At 46.1% G+C, this 17,079-nt stretch overlaps 1 protein-coding gene across 7 annotated transcripts in view; it reads left to right on the top strand.

Annotated features, from left to right (window-relative positions):
* LOC138580128 (zinc finger protein 777-like) overlaps positions 1–17,079 on the top strand; it is a 323,670-nt gene that overhangs the window by 288,781 nt on the left and 17,810 nt on the right. For 6 of the 7 annotated variants that reach the window (XM_069650431.1, XM_069650428.1, XM_069650432.1 and 3 more), the window contains one exon: positions 2,643–2,729. The exons of the other annotated variant lie outside the window; for it this stretch is intronic. In XM_069650431.1, coding sequence (XP_069506532.1) covers positions 2,643–2,729 — 87 coding nt within the window. The remainder of the gene's footprint in view (positions 1–2,642; positions 2,730–17,079) is intronic. 7 annotated transcript variants of the gene reach the window in all.

Below are 17,079 nucleotides of genomic sequence, written 5' to 3'. Positions count from 1 at the left end.
TCGTTCAGCACATGTAGTCAAACCGGAGAAAAGTTCATCATTACCTTGAGCAAATACATAACGGTACTGTAAATATTGATGACTCCCATATTGGCCGATAACATCTGGTGCATAGGGAGTTCCGCGAGGGAATGGGAGTCCTTGTCCCCTTGAGCGGAGTCACTCCCAGGAAGGTCCAGCTTTTCAAAATCCCTATGGAGGGTTTTGTTTAGCGTGCTCACCTCCCTAGCCTCAAAGGGGGTGGCCCCCTCTAGGGCTCAAGGGATGAAGTCTCCAGAGTCATCACCCAACCCTTATGAAGCCTCCCCAAGCCTTTCCGGTATAGCGTTCTTTCATTGATGGGTGACATTTCTCACCCCCCCCCCCCCCCCGAGTACATTTTACCGAAAAATCTCATCGAAGTATATAAGGGTTGTGGGGGGGCGTTGGAAAAGTATATATAATGGGTGGGGGTGGTCGGGAATAGGTAAACAATAGGGGATGGGGCTTCCCCAAAATAAACAAAATAATTTTGAGAGTTTTTCAGTAAAGAATACTCGGAAAAAAACATCAACATTTAACCAATCGATGAAACTGCCTTTCCCCGGTTACATCCCCTGGAGCATGGTAAATCATTGGCAGGGAGAGCTGGTCAATCCTGGGAGGGTGTGGGAAATTTAAAGGGATAGCTTGGGGATAGTTCAGGGTGGCTTGTAGTTGGGTGAGGACAGCAGGTGGAGGAGGATTTCCAAGAATCCAGAGGAGGAGAACATGCGAGTGTGGAAGTTGTTGAGAAAGGGCGGTCTGTGGAGTGGTTGTGCGTGAGAGTAACACGTGAGTTTAGTAGTTGTAGAGGAGGAGCAGAGAAAGGGCTGGTAGTATTGTAAGTAGAGGCAGTGAGAGTAGTGGGAGTAAGCGATAGTCATAGAGGTAAGAGGTAGAGCATGGTAGTGGGAGTAGAGAGCGAGGAGAAGCAGTAATAGAGGAGAAGTGGTAATAGCAGCAAAGAGGCAGTTGAAGTAGAGGTAGTGATGAGTAGAGAAGTAGCTGTATGTGTGAGATGCAGTAGTGGAGTAGGAGTAGTAAGAAGAGTGGAGAGGTAGCAGTAGTAGAAGATAGGTAGTGGTGATGAGGTGGAGGGAGAAAGGTAGCATCGGAGAGAGTAGTAGTGTGGTAGTAGGATGTAATGCTAGTAGTGAGAGGAGGAGTTGACAAAAGAGGTAACATATAAGGGTGGGGGTAGGAAGGAGTGTGTAAGATCAGAGCGATAGAAGTGTGATGGGTACGAAAGCATCTTGGTACCCAGTGTAGAAGAGGGCCAGGTGAGACTGTGCGTGCATGTCAAGCAATTGCGACCAGTACGGAAGAAGGCACATCCCTAAAACTCGGCTAGGACACTACGCAGGGTTAGGTCAGGGAGAGTTAGAAGATCTCTAGGGAGTTAGGTAGCCATCATTTAGGGAGATCATCGCAGCTTTAGTAAGACTAACAGATAGGTGTCAACGAGCCATAATACTAACCCTTCTATGGACACCTGGGATGGGGAGGAGGAAAAGACTGGGTTAAGTGTATAGAGAGATGACCGGCCTAGCGCCGAAACTCCCCAAGACGCTGCTTTTCCCAGAAATTTCGTAGTTCCAAAACTATTGGTACACATGTGGAATAAACACTCTTGAAGCAGGAGACGGCGTCAGTTTATTTTTGCCGGTCCCCATCCCACATGTAAAAGGGTATATTATTCCCCTTGCAATACAATTTCCAGTTGCCAACTGCCTAAGGTAACTAATATGCTTGTATTCACTGTGCTTTCCCTTGCAGGGATGGGTTGTTAGTGTGTAGTTATTCTATGTGCTTGAGCAAGGACTGCTACTTTTATGGTGTCTTGCTTGGACAATCCTTTTATTACTTTTATTTTGGTACTTACCATATTGTTGTTTGGAAGCTTCCGCTGCTGACTTCTCCAGAGAATAATAGTTTTCCTTTGGCTCATGTTACCAAAGTAAGGCAAAAGAGCTACTTATGTCTCCTTCATCTTTACTGGAAAACCCCAGCGTGTGCTTTGGGCATAGCAAATAGAAGCCTTTGTCCCCTTTGTACTTCTGGTCAGAATAAGATTTTTCCACACCAGCCCTCTAGTATGTGATAGAATAGACACATCTGACGCTCAAAACCTTCATTTGCCAGTTAACGATGGACCATAGCAGGCAAAACAAACCTCCTCTCATTGAGTGCTGAGATCTGTGACATTCAGGCCTATGTTAAACTGTATTTGTAGTTGTAGTTTGTTGTGAAAATGTTACTTTTCATTTATAATTAAATTGACAATAGTTTCACACAGAACTCCAACAATAGCCTCCTACTTGGAGGGCATTTCAGTCCATGCCAATGGGCCACAGATGCCCTAGTGGTACATCTGACACTTAATTGTTGAGCACACATACCTTTGTTGCATAAATGCTGATAAAGATGTTTATAGTGGCAATGCCTGTGATGTTAATTATAGGGAGACCAATCAGCACATGGTAGATTAGATCTTAGCATCTGTGTAGCATCTGTTTGTGGTGTTGGTCTAATTTGACGCAAGACTGCATTGAGTTTGCAAATTGGGAGCTGGTATTTCTCTGAGAATCTTAATCTCTACATGTTTCTCCTTGGTGTTCTAGACACAAAATCTGCATTGTCGGCATGCCTTAATCCTGAAGAAGCAAGGTACCAGGAGCTGCCTCAGTTACTAGATGGAAAAACTCCAGGTATATAAGAACCAGGGTGTATTTCCAGCCTCAGCCATCGGACCAAGCGTGCCATGTTCTGCTCACTCTGATATTGCAATGTGTATTCCTGCAAACAATGTAGATGATTTCTCCAACATTTACACTCTTTTGCAACTGGTGTTATCCATGTTGTTAGCTGTTAGAATTCTTGTATTGTTGCAGTTGCAGACCCCACCTTACAGTAAAGTGCATTTTAGGGTTCTTTGTATCCTTATATTTTCTCATATAATGGCTTTTTGGTCCCTTTTACAATGTTCCTAAGACAAGCTGGTGGCAGCTGCAATACTTTTCCTGTTTTTGTGACCTTTTACCTTGCACTTTTGCATTTACCAAAAATAGCTACTCAAGGTGGCTAGCACTCTAAGATCACATTGCCACAAAGTTGTCCACTTGTTTTTAGGCCACTTTCTCTTTGGCCTGCGTCCTGCCTTCTCAGGTCATGAAATGCCCTATATGGAAATGCCTTTCCCAGGGAAAGCTGTGGCTTTTGCAGCCTAAGGGGCAGTTACTGTGTGTGGCCATAGGATGGGGTTTGGACTTTCTAGTCCCAATCCACATTCTGGGTGCCTGGATGTCTGTTGCTGGATAGATGTGACCAGTGGCTATCCATGATTGGATAGCCACTGCCTTTTTGAATGGGGCAGATCCTTACTATTGGTGTTCCTGCGCTTGCTCCCAGCCTGAATCTTGGATAAACGGAGGGCTCCTGCAACTGTTAATCAAATCATCGTTGGAACCAAGTCCGCAACGAAGAAGAGCATCCCGCTGACAACCCAAACACTACCTATTCAACTGACCCGCAGTGCTCTCCCACTGAAGTACCGCTCCTCTGCATGATCTCAAGAAGACCCTCGTGTGTGCTTCAACCCCTTGACCAGTGGGAACAACCCATCTCAACCCCTTCTTGAGGATCAGTGCCTGCTGAGCCTTCTGAAGTGTTCCTGCTCTAACTGGTGGACTGACCAGCTCTCTCTTGGGCTACTTCTCTGCAACCATTGCCATTTTGTGCAGAGCCTTGGAACTTTGCAGATCTTTAGCTTGTGCGTTAAGTTGCCTGCTCCTGCATTTTCTGCCAAATCACACCAAGGGAAGCTGTGCTGGATTTGCTCCAGTGCTCGCAGCCTGAAGATGTCACCCTATGACTGAGGATGAAACTGAGACATCTGCCCATGCTTTTCAACAAGACTAACCCAAAGTTTAAGCAACCTGCAGGAACACCAATAAGGAAGGGGGCCCAATAAGTCCCCTTGAATCCTTCTGCTTCAGAGGAAGTAGAGGCAACATTTGCCCTGTAGGTAGGCAGGAGATGCTGTTGGGTTCTACATTTGTTGAGTTGTGTCTGTGGACTAGGACGAGTCATTGGATCTCGTCGCTTCTCTGATAATGGGGACCTGTCCAATGGGGAAGGGGCATTGCGACCACAGTCAAATAGCACCCCTGGAGTTGGTGCATCATGGGAGGATCACATGAGTGGGGAAATCCCATATGGAACGAGGGACAATGTTACCTGGAGAACAAATTATGTAAATATCCCATTATCTACTCCCTTACCCTCTTACTCTATTCAGGGCAACCCAGTCTCTCCCTCTTCTATGTATTATTGTAAGGTGGAAGATACCAATTCCTTACCTTACACTGAGATGAGGGAGAATAGTGACTACCCATGTGAACACGGTAACTGGAAAACAGAGACGAAGAAGAGGCACAGAGTAATGCAGAATACCTCTCGAGTCTAAACAGCGCGGCCTAGTCAATCCTGACACTCTGAAGTACAACTGAGCCTACAAATAGGAGGACTGAGGGTGAACTATTGCAAATCACATTGCCTGGATGTGTCCCTTAGGCCCAGAGACAAATAATCTATAGGTGCGCTCACCCCCATACAGATAGAGGTATGGGATAGAGTCGCGAGACTAGTAGTAGTCTCGCGACTCTATCCCATACCTGCGGGTCCGGATCCCGAGTAAACTGTCAGAGATGTATCGAGTCAACTTTCCCTTGCTCTTCGCGGAACTGACCGGGGATTTAGGGAGGTGGGGGACATAAAGATTAAGAGATCTCCTTGTTTGGCCGCATAGTAGCAGTTAATATGAACTTGATCTCACGCTTGTTCTACATGAGTTCAGCATTGCCGGTGAGGGTTCCAGACTCAGACCTTCAAACTCTGCAGGGGAGGATGCTTGGCTTCATCTGGGGGAACAAAAGAGCTAGGACATCCAAGAGGGTTTTTGCTAAAGCCAGCAAGGGTCGGAGGGTTGGGGTTTCCGGATGTGTTCCGTTATAACCTGGCTGGGTAGACACAACTCATCGCCAAAGTGGAAGTTTATCGAACAGTACCAGCCAAGGTTGCCTTAGATGAAGGGAAGTCACCTGGGGCAAAAGGGGGGCTTCTCCTTGCTCGCGACAACTAAAAGCACACTCTACCATATCGGGAGGGCACTTCGCATGTTGGGAATAGGTAGAGGGCTGAGACCCCATACAGCAGTGTGGAATAATCGAGGCTTCCACCCAGGGTGCAGGGGGAGGAGGGTGGGTTTGTAACTCGTAGGAGGGAGGCCTGGAGTGCATAAGGCATCTGTTCAATGACATTAGACCAACGTCATTTGAAGAGTGCAAACTTACCTTTAACGTGCAAGAATCAGAAAGCTTGGGATACACTCAATTGAGCCACTGGGCTTCTCACCAATGTACAAACGAAGGCACCACAAGGTCTCTCTCAGCCCTAGAGTTGACACTACAGGATTGCTTTGGGAGGGTGAGGGTCTCAAGACTGTGTAGGCTCCTCCATACGGGTGACCCTGTAGTGCGCCTACCGTACATGTCTAAATGGGAAGACCTGGGAGGCCCCATAATAGATGAGGAGTGGGTGTGAATATGGGGATGCATGCTAAAGTCCGACCGGTGCGTTACAGACAGGAAGAAGTTCTGCTACAGATGGTACCTCACCCCAGAGAGGTTACACCACACCACATGGACAGATGCTACCCGGCCACTTCCTGGTGGGGCTGCAGGGTGGTGGGCTCCCTGTTCCATATAGTGGCGGACAAAATCACAGCAATATGCAGGAGCTGCTTTGCTAGGTATGCTTCAGTGTGGGCCCCATGCATTGACTTTGCAGAAAAACACCCCGCTATGGTGGCTAAACCCCCAATGTTACAACCATTTTCTTGGTTGCGATCCGGCACAGTCTCGGGATGCGGAAGGGAACGGATGGAGGCGGGAGGGGGATGGTCATTCGATCTGAGATGGACTTGCTTCCTGCCTGTGGGATGCTGTGATTCAGTGAGCCCGTTAGGTCGGGGGCCGCTCTCCACCCCCGAAAGTGTTATATCGTACTGTACTTAAAGCTAAGATTGTTTCTGTACTCACGACATGTTGTTTAAGTAAAAGTTGTTTAAAAAAAAATAGGAGGACTGGGAATGGCATTGAGCCCTCCCGGGAGTAGCCGCGAAAGAATGCTGGCCGAGACGCTGAGGCAGGAGTGGAGTGGAAGGACTGCTCCATAAACCTGGAAGGAGAAACTCCTGGTGCGCAGCAGACTGGAGAACTTGAGAAGGAAACGTTGTGTTTCCCAGAAGAAGATGCGTAGACACTGCAGACTGCCCCTGGTGTGTGTGAACACTATACCAAGCCAAGAGAAGGGTGGCATTCTCTTTGCACTCTGAAGAAACTGAAGCAAAACCAGGGGAAATTAATCATCCCCCCTGGTGGTTGTGAACAGTATACCAAGCCAATAGAAAGGAGGCACTCTCTTGGCACTTTGAAGAAGCTGAAGAGAAACCAGGTGAAGGGAGTCATTCTCCCTGGTGTTTGGGAACATTTTGGAAAGCCAAGAGAAGGGAGACATTCCCTTGATATTGTGAGGACCCGGCAACCTTTTTGGCACAAGGTTGCACATCCTTTTGAAGTTCTTTTTTGCACCATTTGAACTTTGTCTTAAGAGCTAGAAAAGAAATTTAAATCCACGTCCAGAAGAAAGACATTCTTTTGAACCAAAGAAGATCACCTTGCACCTTAGTTTGAGTTCCTATTGTAAATGCTGGAAATAGGTTTGACACAATGGTGGACATCTTGACAGACTCCTTAATTCTTTGAAGCAGAGAAACCCTTATTACTATTATGGATAGTTAGGTTATCCCCAACTCTCATTTCTTTAATAAATGTTTATAGCAATAAACATGGCACCATTGTGTAGAGCTATTACTTGTGCACCCTTACATGTGGTGTCAGATGTAGGATCTGACCCAGTTGATAAAAATCGGGCAACCCTCCAATTTATTAAGCTCATTAACCAAGCCTCACATTCCCTCTATTGCCACTCCAGCATCTATTGGCTTTGATCTCTCAAGCAGCCTTGACTTTGTTATTAAAGGCGCAGACTGAGAGTTGGTCCCCACAAGGTTAGTCCTGGCCTCACCCACCCCCCCCTGCAAGGGTTACTTATATCAGGCTTGTATCCATATCAGGACTGGCTTGGAAGTATGGCCTAGACGTAATAATGGCGGGGGTGATAGATCCAGATTATAGAGGTGTATCAAAGTCCTGATTCAATGTAATATAAAGCATGACTACCATGTGAGATTTGGGGAGAAGATAGCACAGAGCATTCTCGATGTTAGGCAAGATTGTATGCAGTACCCTGTGGGAGACTGCACCAGCCTTGTCCTCTTGGCAATAGTTAACCCAACCTCTGGTATAAGCATGTACTACACAAGTTGGTAGAGTGACTGAGCAGCCAGGCTTATCTCAAGAGCAGTCGATGTAAGCTGTAGGGTTATCACACAGAGATTCACAGTGACAAGTATCCAAATAAACACTTACGCTCAAGGTTTCTTGATTAAACCAGTATTTATTAATTTAGCAGTCGGTTGAATAAGCCTTCTTTACAAGGGGGCAAATATATGTAACAGAAAAATATACTTCAAAAATGACACACTCTCAGTTTCAATATATCAGTAGTTAACTATTTGGGATGGCACACAGACACTTCCTACACCATGAGGTGCTCATTAGGACACTGTGCACATTTAGAGCAATACTGAGTTTGTGTCAAAAGGAAAAGATGAGCGAATAAACCAATGGTTAACAAATATTCTTAAACAGGTAAATACTTTTTGAACCATCCTATGCAAAGTAAATTAATACTTTCCTGGGGAATAGTAAAAGCACAAAGTCAGAGGTGAGAAGAGTCTTTCGAGGAGCCACGAAAGCCAATGTTCGTCAAGCAAATGTCTAGGTGAACTGAAACACTTCTGGTAGGTAAGTAAAAGTCTTATACAATATTCTAGAAGTATATGTAGAAAATGAAATCACTGTAGGGCCACAAGCTGGGAGGCTTGTGAGGGGCAAAGCTGCAAGCAACTCTGCAAAAGCAACCAAGACAAGTCTCAACTGAGAACTAGCAAGGGTACACCACAAGAGGTAAGCCCCCTCAGTTTTACAATACCTTTGGTTTGAAGAAATTGGTTCCAGCTGGCTTCTGTTCCTGTGTAGGTCTACAGATCCTGTTGTTCCTGGGCCTCAGTCATGGGGAGAAGAGGGAGGACATATGGGGACTCCTGCACTACGAATTGAAGGTCTGCAGCAGCAATAGGCAAACTTCAGATCAGCGGCACTTCGCGGTTTCAGCTCCTCACGGCTCTCGCAAACAGCACCACTGCAGTTCTCAGAAACCTTTGTCCAACTTAAAAACGACACTCTTGATCTGGTGTTTCTCGCCCTGTCAATCGGTTCCTGCAGCAGCAATGGAAGTACAGCCAGCTCTGAGAGGATGTCCAGACGAGTTTGCTTTGTGGTTGATTGGTCCCACCAACCCAGGGGGAGAAGTCATCCGTTGCAGTGCTTCTCTAGTCGAGGCGAATTCGGAGCTTCAGCAATGCAACAGGGCTTCACCGGGTAAACCAATGGTCCCGGAGTTGCAGCAAGCATCTCTTCCAAGTTCTTCTTCGGATTACTTCGTCCAATGCAGGTTTCTCCCATTAATTTGCAGCCTAGCTGTCACTCACACAGCGGGGTGGCTGTCCTCCAAGGCCATTCAGCCAGCCAATCAACTTTGGGTGCATTCCTGTAACCAAGGGGATTAAGCACAGGGAGTTTCGGGCACCTCCCTCACTTCCTGCCCTGCCAGACACACTGGAGCCAGAGGCGGGCTTCACTAGTGATTCCCACCAGAGACAAAACGAACAAAGGGACCAAACCTGGTTTGGCACACAGAGTAAATCTCAAGAAGGACCTTTCCAACAAGAAATGGCGACAAAAAAAGACCGGTCCATTTTGACAAAATGGGCACCCATGGGTGTTTTACTGTAGCTGCAATTGCAGCCCACAGTAAAAACACACAATGGTAAACCACTGCCACCAACCATTAATTGTAGGAAGGGTAACATAAAATGTTACATGAGAAACTAGAGAAAGGGGATACTAAGTAACCCCTCTAGCACTCTATTGTAAGATAGTGTGTGCTGGGTCTAGAAAGTTATAAAATGTAAGCAAAGTCAATTTCACTTTGCTGCTTTTGGAAACAGTAGTTTCACCAAGGAAATCTAAGAGATTTCCTTGTGTAACTGCACTGAAGGTGTTGTGTGTCGCAATGTAAAGATGATGCTTATGGAGTTTGTCAGACTCCAAAGTCAAAAGAAACATAGTGTTCAAATTAAACCAAAACACCTGGGTGAAAGAGGAAAAAAAAGGGTTCACTCACTCCAAGGTTACAATTAAAAACTCCCAAAGTCCAGCAAAAGAGCTGGGGGTATCTAAGGAGGGAGTAATTAAACAATAAAATGAAAATTCTCTTAGACCACTGAGAGGGGAACTAAAGGCTTTGGGAAGCAGGTAATAACCCAAAACCCCACATAGTAAGGGAGAAGAAACTTCAGAAATAATCCAGGACCTAGCGCCTGCTCAACGCAATGACCCCACCCCTGCAGAGGTTTTCCTTAAGGTCATACCTGAACAGAGGGTAGGGGGAAGGAGGAGCAATTTTTTTTTTCATCAAACAGGGACTATTATATTGAGGACACACTAATGGTGAGGGTCAGCCTAGATTCCAAATACTAGTCCCTACTAGTCATGGAAGTTTACAGCAGGTTGCCTGAGAACTCGCCAATTAAAAAATTAGAAAGGTTATCCAAAGAAGTGTACATCAAGCCAAGCAAGAAGTAATAGAATTATTCTGGATCCAGTTGCAGCTGGGAAAGCAGGAGTCATACACAATGCGGAACAGAACTGCTTGAAAGGCGCTGTCAATGCACCTCAAAAACAAAAGCTTTTATAATGACAAACAAATTAACATCAAAACACGTTGCAATATTAGGACATTCCTCCACGTGAGTCTGATTGGTGGGATCATGTCATTGCCCTGTAGAGGGACATGCATGATCTTAAAACGATTGGGTCCCGCAACCACACCACCTTTGACCACTCTAGTGACGTCCCAGTCCAACCCACAATTTCCACATCCCAGTGCCAAATAATTGAAATATTTGAGATGACCAGCGGATCTTTATTCAACTTTCTCATGGGATTTCAACTGATCATGACACTGCAAGAGCCTTGAACTATTGATAAGTTACTGTTTTAATGTTTCATTTTAGGAACTCTTTGAACTTCTTCCCAGGCTAAGATGTACAAAGGGGCAATTTGAAACCACCATGGGGCATTTTGAAACTGTCAGTAGACCAGATTCATAAACTAATTTGCCGAATTACAAAATATTTGTGCGTTCACTGACTTCCCAAGGCACCCATGAGCTCTGCTTCCTGACTTCCAAAGTATCGAAGGCTGTTCGCTTCCTTCCAGACAATCCTGGGAACGTGTAATTTGCAATGTGCTGCCAGCCTCTGCGGCTACTGAGCAAGTTAATGAAATGTGAACTTGTTTCTAAAAAGCATGTTTTGAGGCCGGTTTACAGCACCTCGGTTTAGCGTTAAACCTTGTATACTTACCGGTCACCCAACTTTATTGCCTATATGTTACTAGCTTGAAACACAATTATTTAGGGCATTCACCAGCCTAGTGCATAGAGCAGAGTGGCTATCAACGAAGCCCCCTCCCCTTTTAGTTGGCTAATCCCGCAGCTAGTAAGTTTGTGCCTTCATACCACGTGAACTTGCATTTTTACCACATTATTCCCCACTTTTATTGATCCATCAATAACTAACTCTTCTGTGCCCCCAATCCCCACTCTGCTGCTCTCTTTTTAGTTATCCACACCTTTTATTTAGTCTACTCATGTCACCTCCATCATCTTCCCAATTTTCCAATGGAAAGGCTTCATAGTTTTCTATGTGTTCAGGTTTTTCTATGACTGAATCAACTTCATCACTTTTGTCACCCTTTGTTAGTTTGTTAATGTTTTTATTTCTGTCATTTTCCTTGTCAAAATTCGGGGGCAATATACAGTTTCCTCTCCTTTTGTTAGTATAGAGTCTCAAAATAGTTTTGCCAATGCAGAAGGTGACGAGCATGAGGACCAACGCTGGGACAGTTCATTTAAATACTCCTGAGAGACAAGCGGGTACCCAGGCGAAAAGAGTGTCCAACCAGTAATTCGATTGTACTCCATTAGCTTCATTGACCACCTTCTCATGGAGTGTCTGTATTTCATTGATAGCTTGTCTTAATGTACCATTTGGCACTACGGTGCAACAGCTGCTCCCAAACTTGGCACAAAATCCTCCTGGCAGTTTGGTGTTCGAGCACATACCCATTCTGGAGCACTACCAAACGTAGTGCCCTCTTCTCCTCCTTTACCGCGTGAAGGCCTTTTGCTGTTGAACTGGCCAGTCGCAGTAATTCATATCTTGTTAGCTGCAGCCACTTATAATTGTCCGCAATTTGCATTCCTGGCAGCAGAAAAACAAAAAAGGTGGTTGCCTTTGAAACAGTCGAAACTCAGCAGGGATTGCTGCCACATTTTCTGCACTCTTCTTGGACCAATAGTTGTTCGATCTCCTTTTCCTGTTTAGTGTTCCCCACATTGTTTGCTCCTTGTTTTGCTTCACCATTGACTGCTATTTCAACACCGCCACCTTTTGGCATGCCCTCCCCTCTCACATCAGGTCGATTGACTCTCATGCAGCCTTCCGTAAAGCCATCAAAACCAGCCTAGAAAAGCCCCATGTTTTTGTTTCGGGGCACCATCTAGGGCAGGGTTACCAGTGTAATAATTACACATAGCCCACTCCAATCAGGAGGAAGCTGGGTCAGGGCTTTCGATCCACATGCCCACCACAGATCCTTAATGACCGCTGTCCCCTGAATCAGCGACGCACTCCTCCTCACCTTGGCACAGCCGGTGTTAGTTCCCAAATGGATGGACCCACTGGACATGAAACACAGAGGGAATCGTGTAAAGCTCTTTATGTGAACTGGCTGGTGAGCTTAACCAATCCAAGTTAATGCATGTATATAGTTCCCCCAAACTGCCTTGCAGCTAGTGTTTACTTTGGACACCACATTTTGTTCAAATCCCACCAAACCTTCAGCACGGCATTGCATTATTCCACCCCTCCCATTGGCCACCATAACACACTGCCCCTTTTACTTTCGTTTATGGTCTTGTGTGACACCAGGGAATGCTACACCCCTCTTTATCTACCCACTGCAGTCGTTTGTGTTCACTAATAATCTGCTTCCCGCTGTTAGAGCCTTCTGTTATATATTCTACTATCATATTTTTGGTTTGACTTTTTTTGCCATCTGTCACGACCCTTAGCCCTGATCACCACTGGCAAGCCCATTGGCCAGCTGGAATCAGAGCTCGGATCGCTAATAAGGGCTGGAATCCACTCCTCAGGCCCTCTTGGGGCCAGTCCTGGCACCGTTGGCGCCAGGCACATAAGTAAGGAAAGACATCTGCTTGAGGAACTACTTTATTTAGGCTTTCAGCCAACATGGAGGCATCCACATAGCTTGATTCCTAGAACCAAGCTATGCGGTCTAGTGTTTTGGGTGTGGTGGCCTAGGGACTACTTTACCTGGACTACTTTACAGTGGCTATTTAAACCACACCCAAACAAGACCACACGCTTCGCGTTACTTTGATTCTAGCAACGTGACGCTCGCCGTGTCCAGCTTTCTCACGAGCCTGGCAAATTCCGGACCTGCAGAAAAACCAAGAACATCGTTAGCAGCAGAATTTTACCTGCATTCATCATCCTTCACTGCTCGGAGCTCCTGTGCAGCTCTTTTGGAGGAGTTCACTGCCCGGATCGAAGGACCTGAGAAAAGGAGAAAGACATCATTAAAGGAGGTAGTGGAGACATTACAACCACAAAGCGCTTAAAGACTTACCTGGTTGGTTGCTTTTCTGCCAGCATAGCTCCGGAACTCCATCTGCGCTGGGAACTCACCACGACCTACGAAAAAGAGAAAAGCACAGTTAGTGAGGACAAGACATCCCTGCGCTATGCAAAGCGCCTCCTTACCGCATCATAGCGCTATAGCGCGCCATCATGTACCGGTGCTAACTAGCCTACCCAGTTCTCCAAGCGGACACTCCACGCTCCTAGGGAGATAAAAAAGAGACATTTAGAACAGAGAAAAGGCATGCAAGAATAACAACGCCATCAATCGCAATAAGACCTACCTGAAAGACACTACAAGGGCCGCAGTCAGTGAAGTAACTGGACCGCCCGCGCCCACAAAAGACAACACACCCCTGCCCAGAGAGCAGGATGGAGAGCCCATCAATTCCGACAACCATGTGAGAAGAGAACCTGGAGGGGCTGGAAACACAAGGGAGGTGGGGGAAAACTTACCTTGGTCGCCCAGTCCTAATATAGTGTTCATTCCCAGGCGGAATCCCATCGACACCGAGAACCACACCAGGGAATCATTGAGAAGGGCACCAACGACCAACTGGCTGGGTGGCGTCCCCGTGGATGCCAGGTGAGCTTAACACCATCCTGTCAAATTGCACATAATTATCTGTGTACGCTCTTTCCCTTCATCCTCCCACTGGACAGAAGCACTTGCTCCTTGAAATAGACCCCTAGTTTTAAAGAGGTATAGGTGCATTAGGCATCCTGCTTCCTTGTATGATGCAGCCAGAGGCAGGAAAAGCTTGGGTGCCCCTATTACGTGTGGGATGAGTGAGCAGACGTAGCATGTGGTGCTGTCCGCTCTCTCCTCCCAAATGTAACATTTCATCGTGCCAGACATTTCCAGATTATATAATCTGACCTTGTTCTGTGTCGTGATGGAACTCTTCATCTATAGTTCCAGTCGCACTAATATTTGAACGTGTAACTAGTTTTCTTTAAAAATAAAACATAATATTAATCCTATACTAATGCATGTTAGTATCACTATGCACCACAGAACAGACATTTTTTGCTGTCTATTTATAACAACATTGTCCTGAAAAACACTCTCCTTCTCTTGTTGGTCTTCTATAAAATGTTATTGCTGAGAAAAAAGTTAATGAAAGCTGATTTATACTCCCCATCATGTTGTGCTATGCCCCTCTTCTCCAGGGGAGCTGGTGCTCTTGACCCTGTGCACGTCGGTGATGTGAACCCATCCTCAGCGACCCTCGACCTTGACTACTGTTGGTGTTGAGTTAGTCACTGTGTGTCTACCAGTAAAGCGCTCTTCCATCCAATTTCTGGTGTGGGTCTTCATAAATACTTTATCTCTGGGGTAGAGGAGTGCTGCTCGCGGTAATTCCCTTGCCTGCTCGCCACTGTTGTGCCCTGGCCGTGTTCTTGGATTTGTCTGTTGGGATATATAGTCGAGCGATCTTGTAAGTTCTGTGAGGTACATGTGAACATCCTCCCCAATATGGTACAAAAAAATTAGCATCAGAAATGGTAAATTCTGGAGGGATAGGCACATGCATTCTCCGACCAGTAACAATTTTGTGAGGAGTAAGATGATGGTGGTCTCTAGACTGGTTTTCTCAAAGCAAAGAGAGCAAGAGCTAGGCACTCCAGCCATGTCTTACTGAGCGTAACTGTTGGCTTAGCCAAGCGTTCTTTTAGTAAACCATTTATTCTCTCGGCCACACCATTGGCATGTGGGCGGTAAATGGTACATAGCTTGTGCCATATTCCCAGAAAGGCCATTACTTTCCCCAATCAAATCATTTGCAAAATGCTGATCATTGTCGGAGCAAATTTCGTCTGGGATGCCCCATCTTGGAAATACCTCCATCACCAAAAATGTTGCTGCTGACCAGGCATCACTATGGGCACAGGGACCAGCCTCAAGCCAACGTGAAAATGGGCATACAACAGTAAGTATGTATCTGTAAGAGGTACATCTGTCTTGCATATCAACATAGTCTATATGCAAGTGCCGGTCTGGCCCTTACAGTCGCGGTAATGTTCCTATTAAAGTGTGACCAGATAAAAACTTTTGACAAATCATACCATACAATTGTTCACAAATTCAGACACATATTCATGCACGTTTGGCACAAACCAATCCTCTTATCGCTGCAGCCACATGCTCTTTTGATACGTGGGCAGGATAGTGAAGCCGTTCCAGGGCCACATTTAACAACTTTCTTGGCATTACCACCTTGCCACTACAACCGAGCTATCTAGTATGCAACTACACCTCAATTTGACAAAATGTAGATATTTTTTAAGTGGCAAGGTTACACACCGATTCTTAAAACCATTAGCATCCCACCCCTTCTGCCAGTGTAAAGACTGGAGGGGGGTATCTGTACTCCTGCTCTCTATATGGCAGAGTAGAGGCACAGAGCACCCCAGCCAAGATTCTGTATTTGGTATCGTGGAAAAGCAATCAAGGCTTAAGCTCTCAGGAGTTAATGCGGGCTGGCTCTTAAGTTACAGTGTAGTCCCCAATCACCCACAAAGGTTGTCCACACACTATGCTAGTGAAAACACAGTCTTTATATAAATAAGGCTCAAGTTATGTACACAATCACAATAACACACTAGGTGCTCTGACAATTCTAAAATGGTAAATCTATACCGTTTCTATGTGGTACCACAATTAATCTTTGATTCCATTAAAATGCATCAACTGTACTCAGTTCAAATGTCATACAAATCATTTAATAAAGTGAACCAACAATAGACATAGGAGGAAAGCAGGTTGGTTAAAACAATAGGCAGAATACTGGGCCCCTACCGTTAGACAGAGTCCTGTATGAGGATCCCTGCAACTGGGCAACCTGTAAACATAGATATAATACAAGCCCAGTCAATATATTGTCTAACAGAGTCATATCTCCTTCTATAAAGGTTCTACTGCCCCAAAGTACCTGGTTTAGCAGAGTTCAATGTCGGGTTGTTGACGGTTCCTTCTTGAATGACCCCCTTTAAGGCAGGAGTCACGGATTGTTGAGATCCCACGCAGAAAAGGTGAACAACGGCATCTGGGCAGCAGTTTCAGTCCTGGCTGTGCTCATCGACGATCGGTTGTGGACGTCCTACGAAGATGAGGCGTGCGGTGCACCTCAGCGACGATAGTTTGTTGCTGCAGAGTCTATGAAGAACTTTGGCCCAGCATGGGCGTTGAGTCGTCATCGTCTCTGCGGTCTTCAGGTGGTGGGAAACCCACTGGACGATTCTCGTTGGCGCGTCGGCGGCCTTGACTTTCTCCGGCGGGACAAAGCAGTCGGCTGTGCTGGCGAGAGCATCCTTGAATTCAAAGTGTCTTGATCAATGGAACGTTGCGGCTCCGGTCGATGATCATCGTCGACGGTGATGGACTTCAATGTCTGGGTGCTTCGCTTTGTGAATCCGCGGCGGTCCCCTTCTCCGGTCGGCAGCCTTTCGAGGGTCTGACGTCCAGGGAGCTTTGGCAAAGATCAGTTGGTGCACAATGGTCCCTCGTAGCTCTGGAAGATGTCTCCTAGCCAGATCCTCTCTTGGATCAGTTCCTTGACAGCCACGCAGCTTTCAGATTAGCTGGGCTTCTGGACCTTTTTCTCTTAATCCTGAATGAGTGGAGCCTTTTCCCACTCATTCCTTCTTATGGGCGCTGTCTTTTGGAACTTTACTCTTTATATTCTACCTGTACTATGGAGTCGGTCTGCTCCATAGCTCTTAAATGCATCTGTGTTTTACTACTGCAGCACACAGCTCCTCATGGGTAGTGTTCCTGGGGAGCCTTAAGGTCCTCCTTTACGATTATTTTTCCCATATCCTTAAGTTAACTACAGTTAAGGATAGAGAGAGGCATAACCTAATAACAACCATACATGCAGTAGGCAAGTGCATCATACACCATATCATAGCAACTGTTAGAATTATTCTGTGTGGGTTCCCGGGGTATGTTCCGTTGGAAGGGGGGGCAAGCTCTGGTCCATCTGACCCCAGCTGGCGATGGGTCGCATGGGTGTTGCACA

The sequence above is a fragment of the Ambystoma mexicanum genome, chromosome 3p (genome assembly GCF_040938575.1).
Source record: "Ambystoma mexicanum isolate Mex_15411 chromosome 3p, UKY_AmexF1_1, whole genome shotgun sequence".
Classification (NCBI taxonomy): Eukaryota; Metazoa; Chordata; class Amphibia; order Caudata; family Ambystomatidae; genus Ambystoma; species Ambystoma mexicanum.
This window is presented reverse-complemented; position numbering and strand designations above follow the sequence as displayed.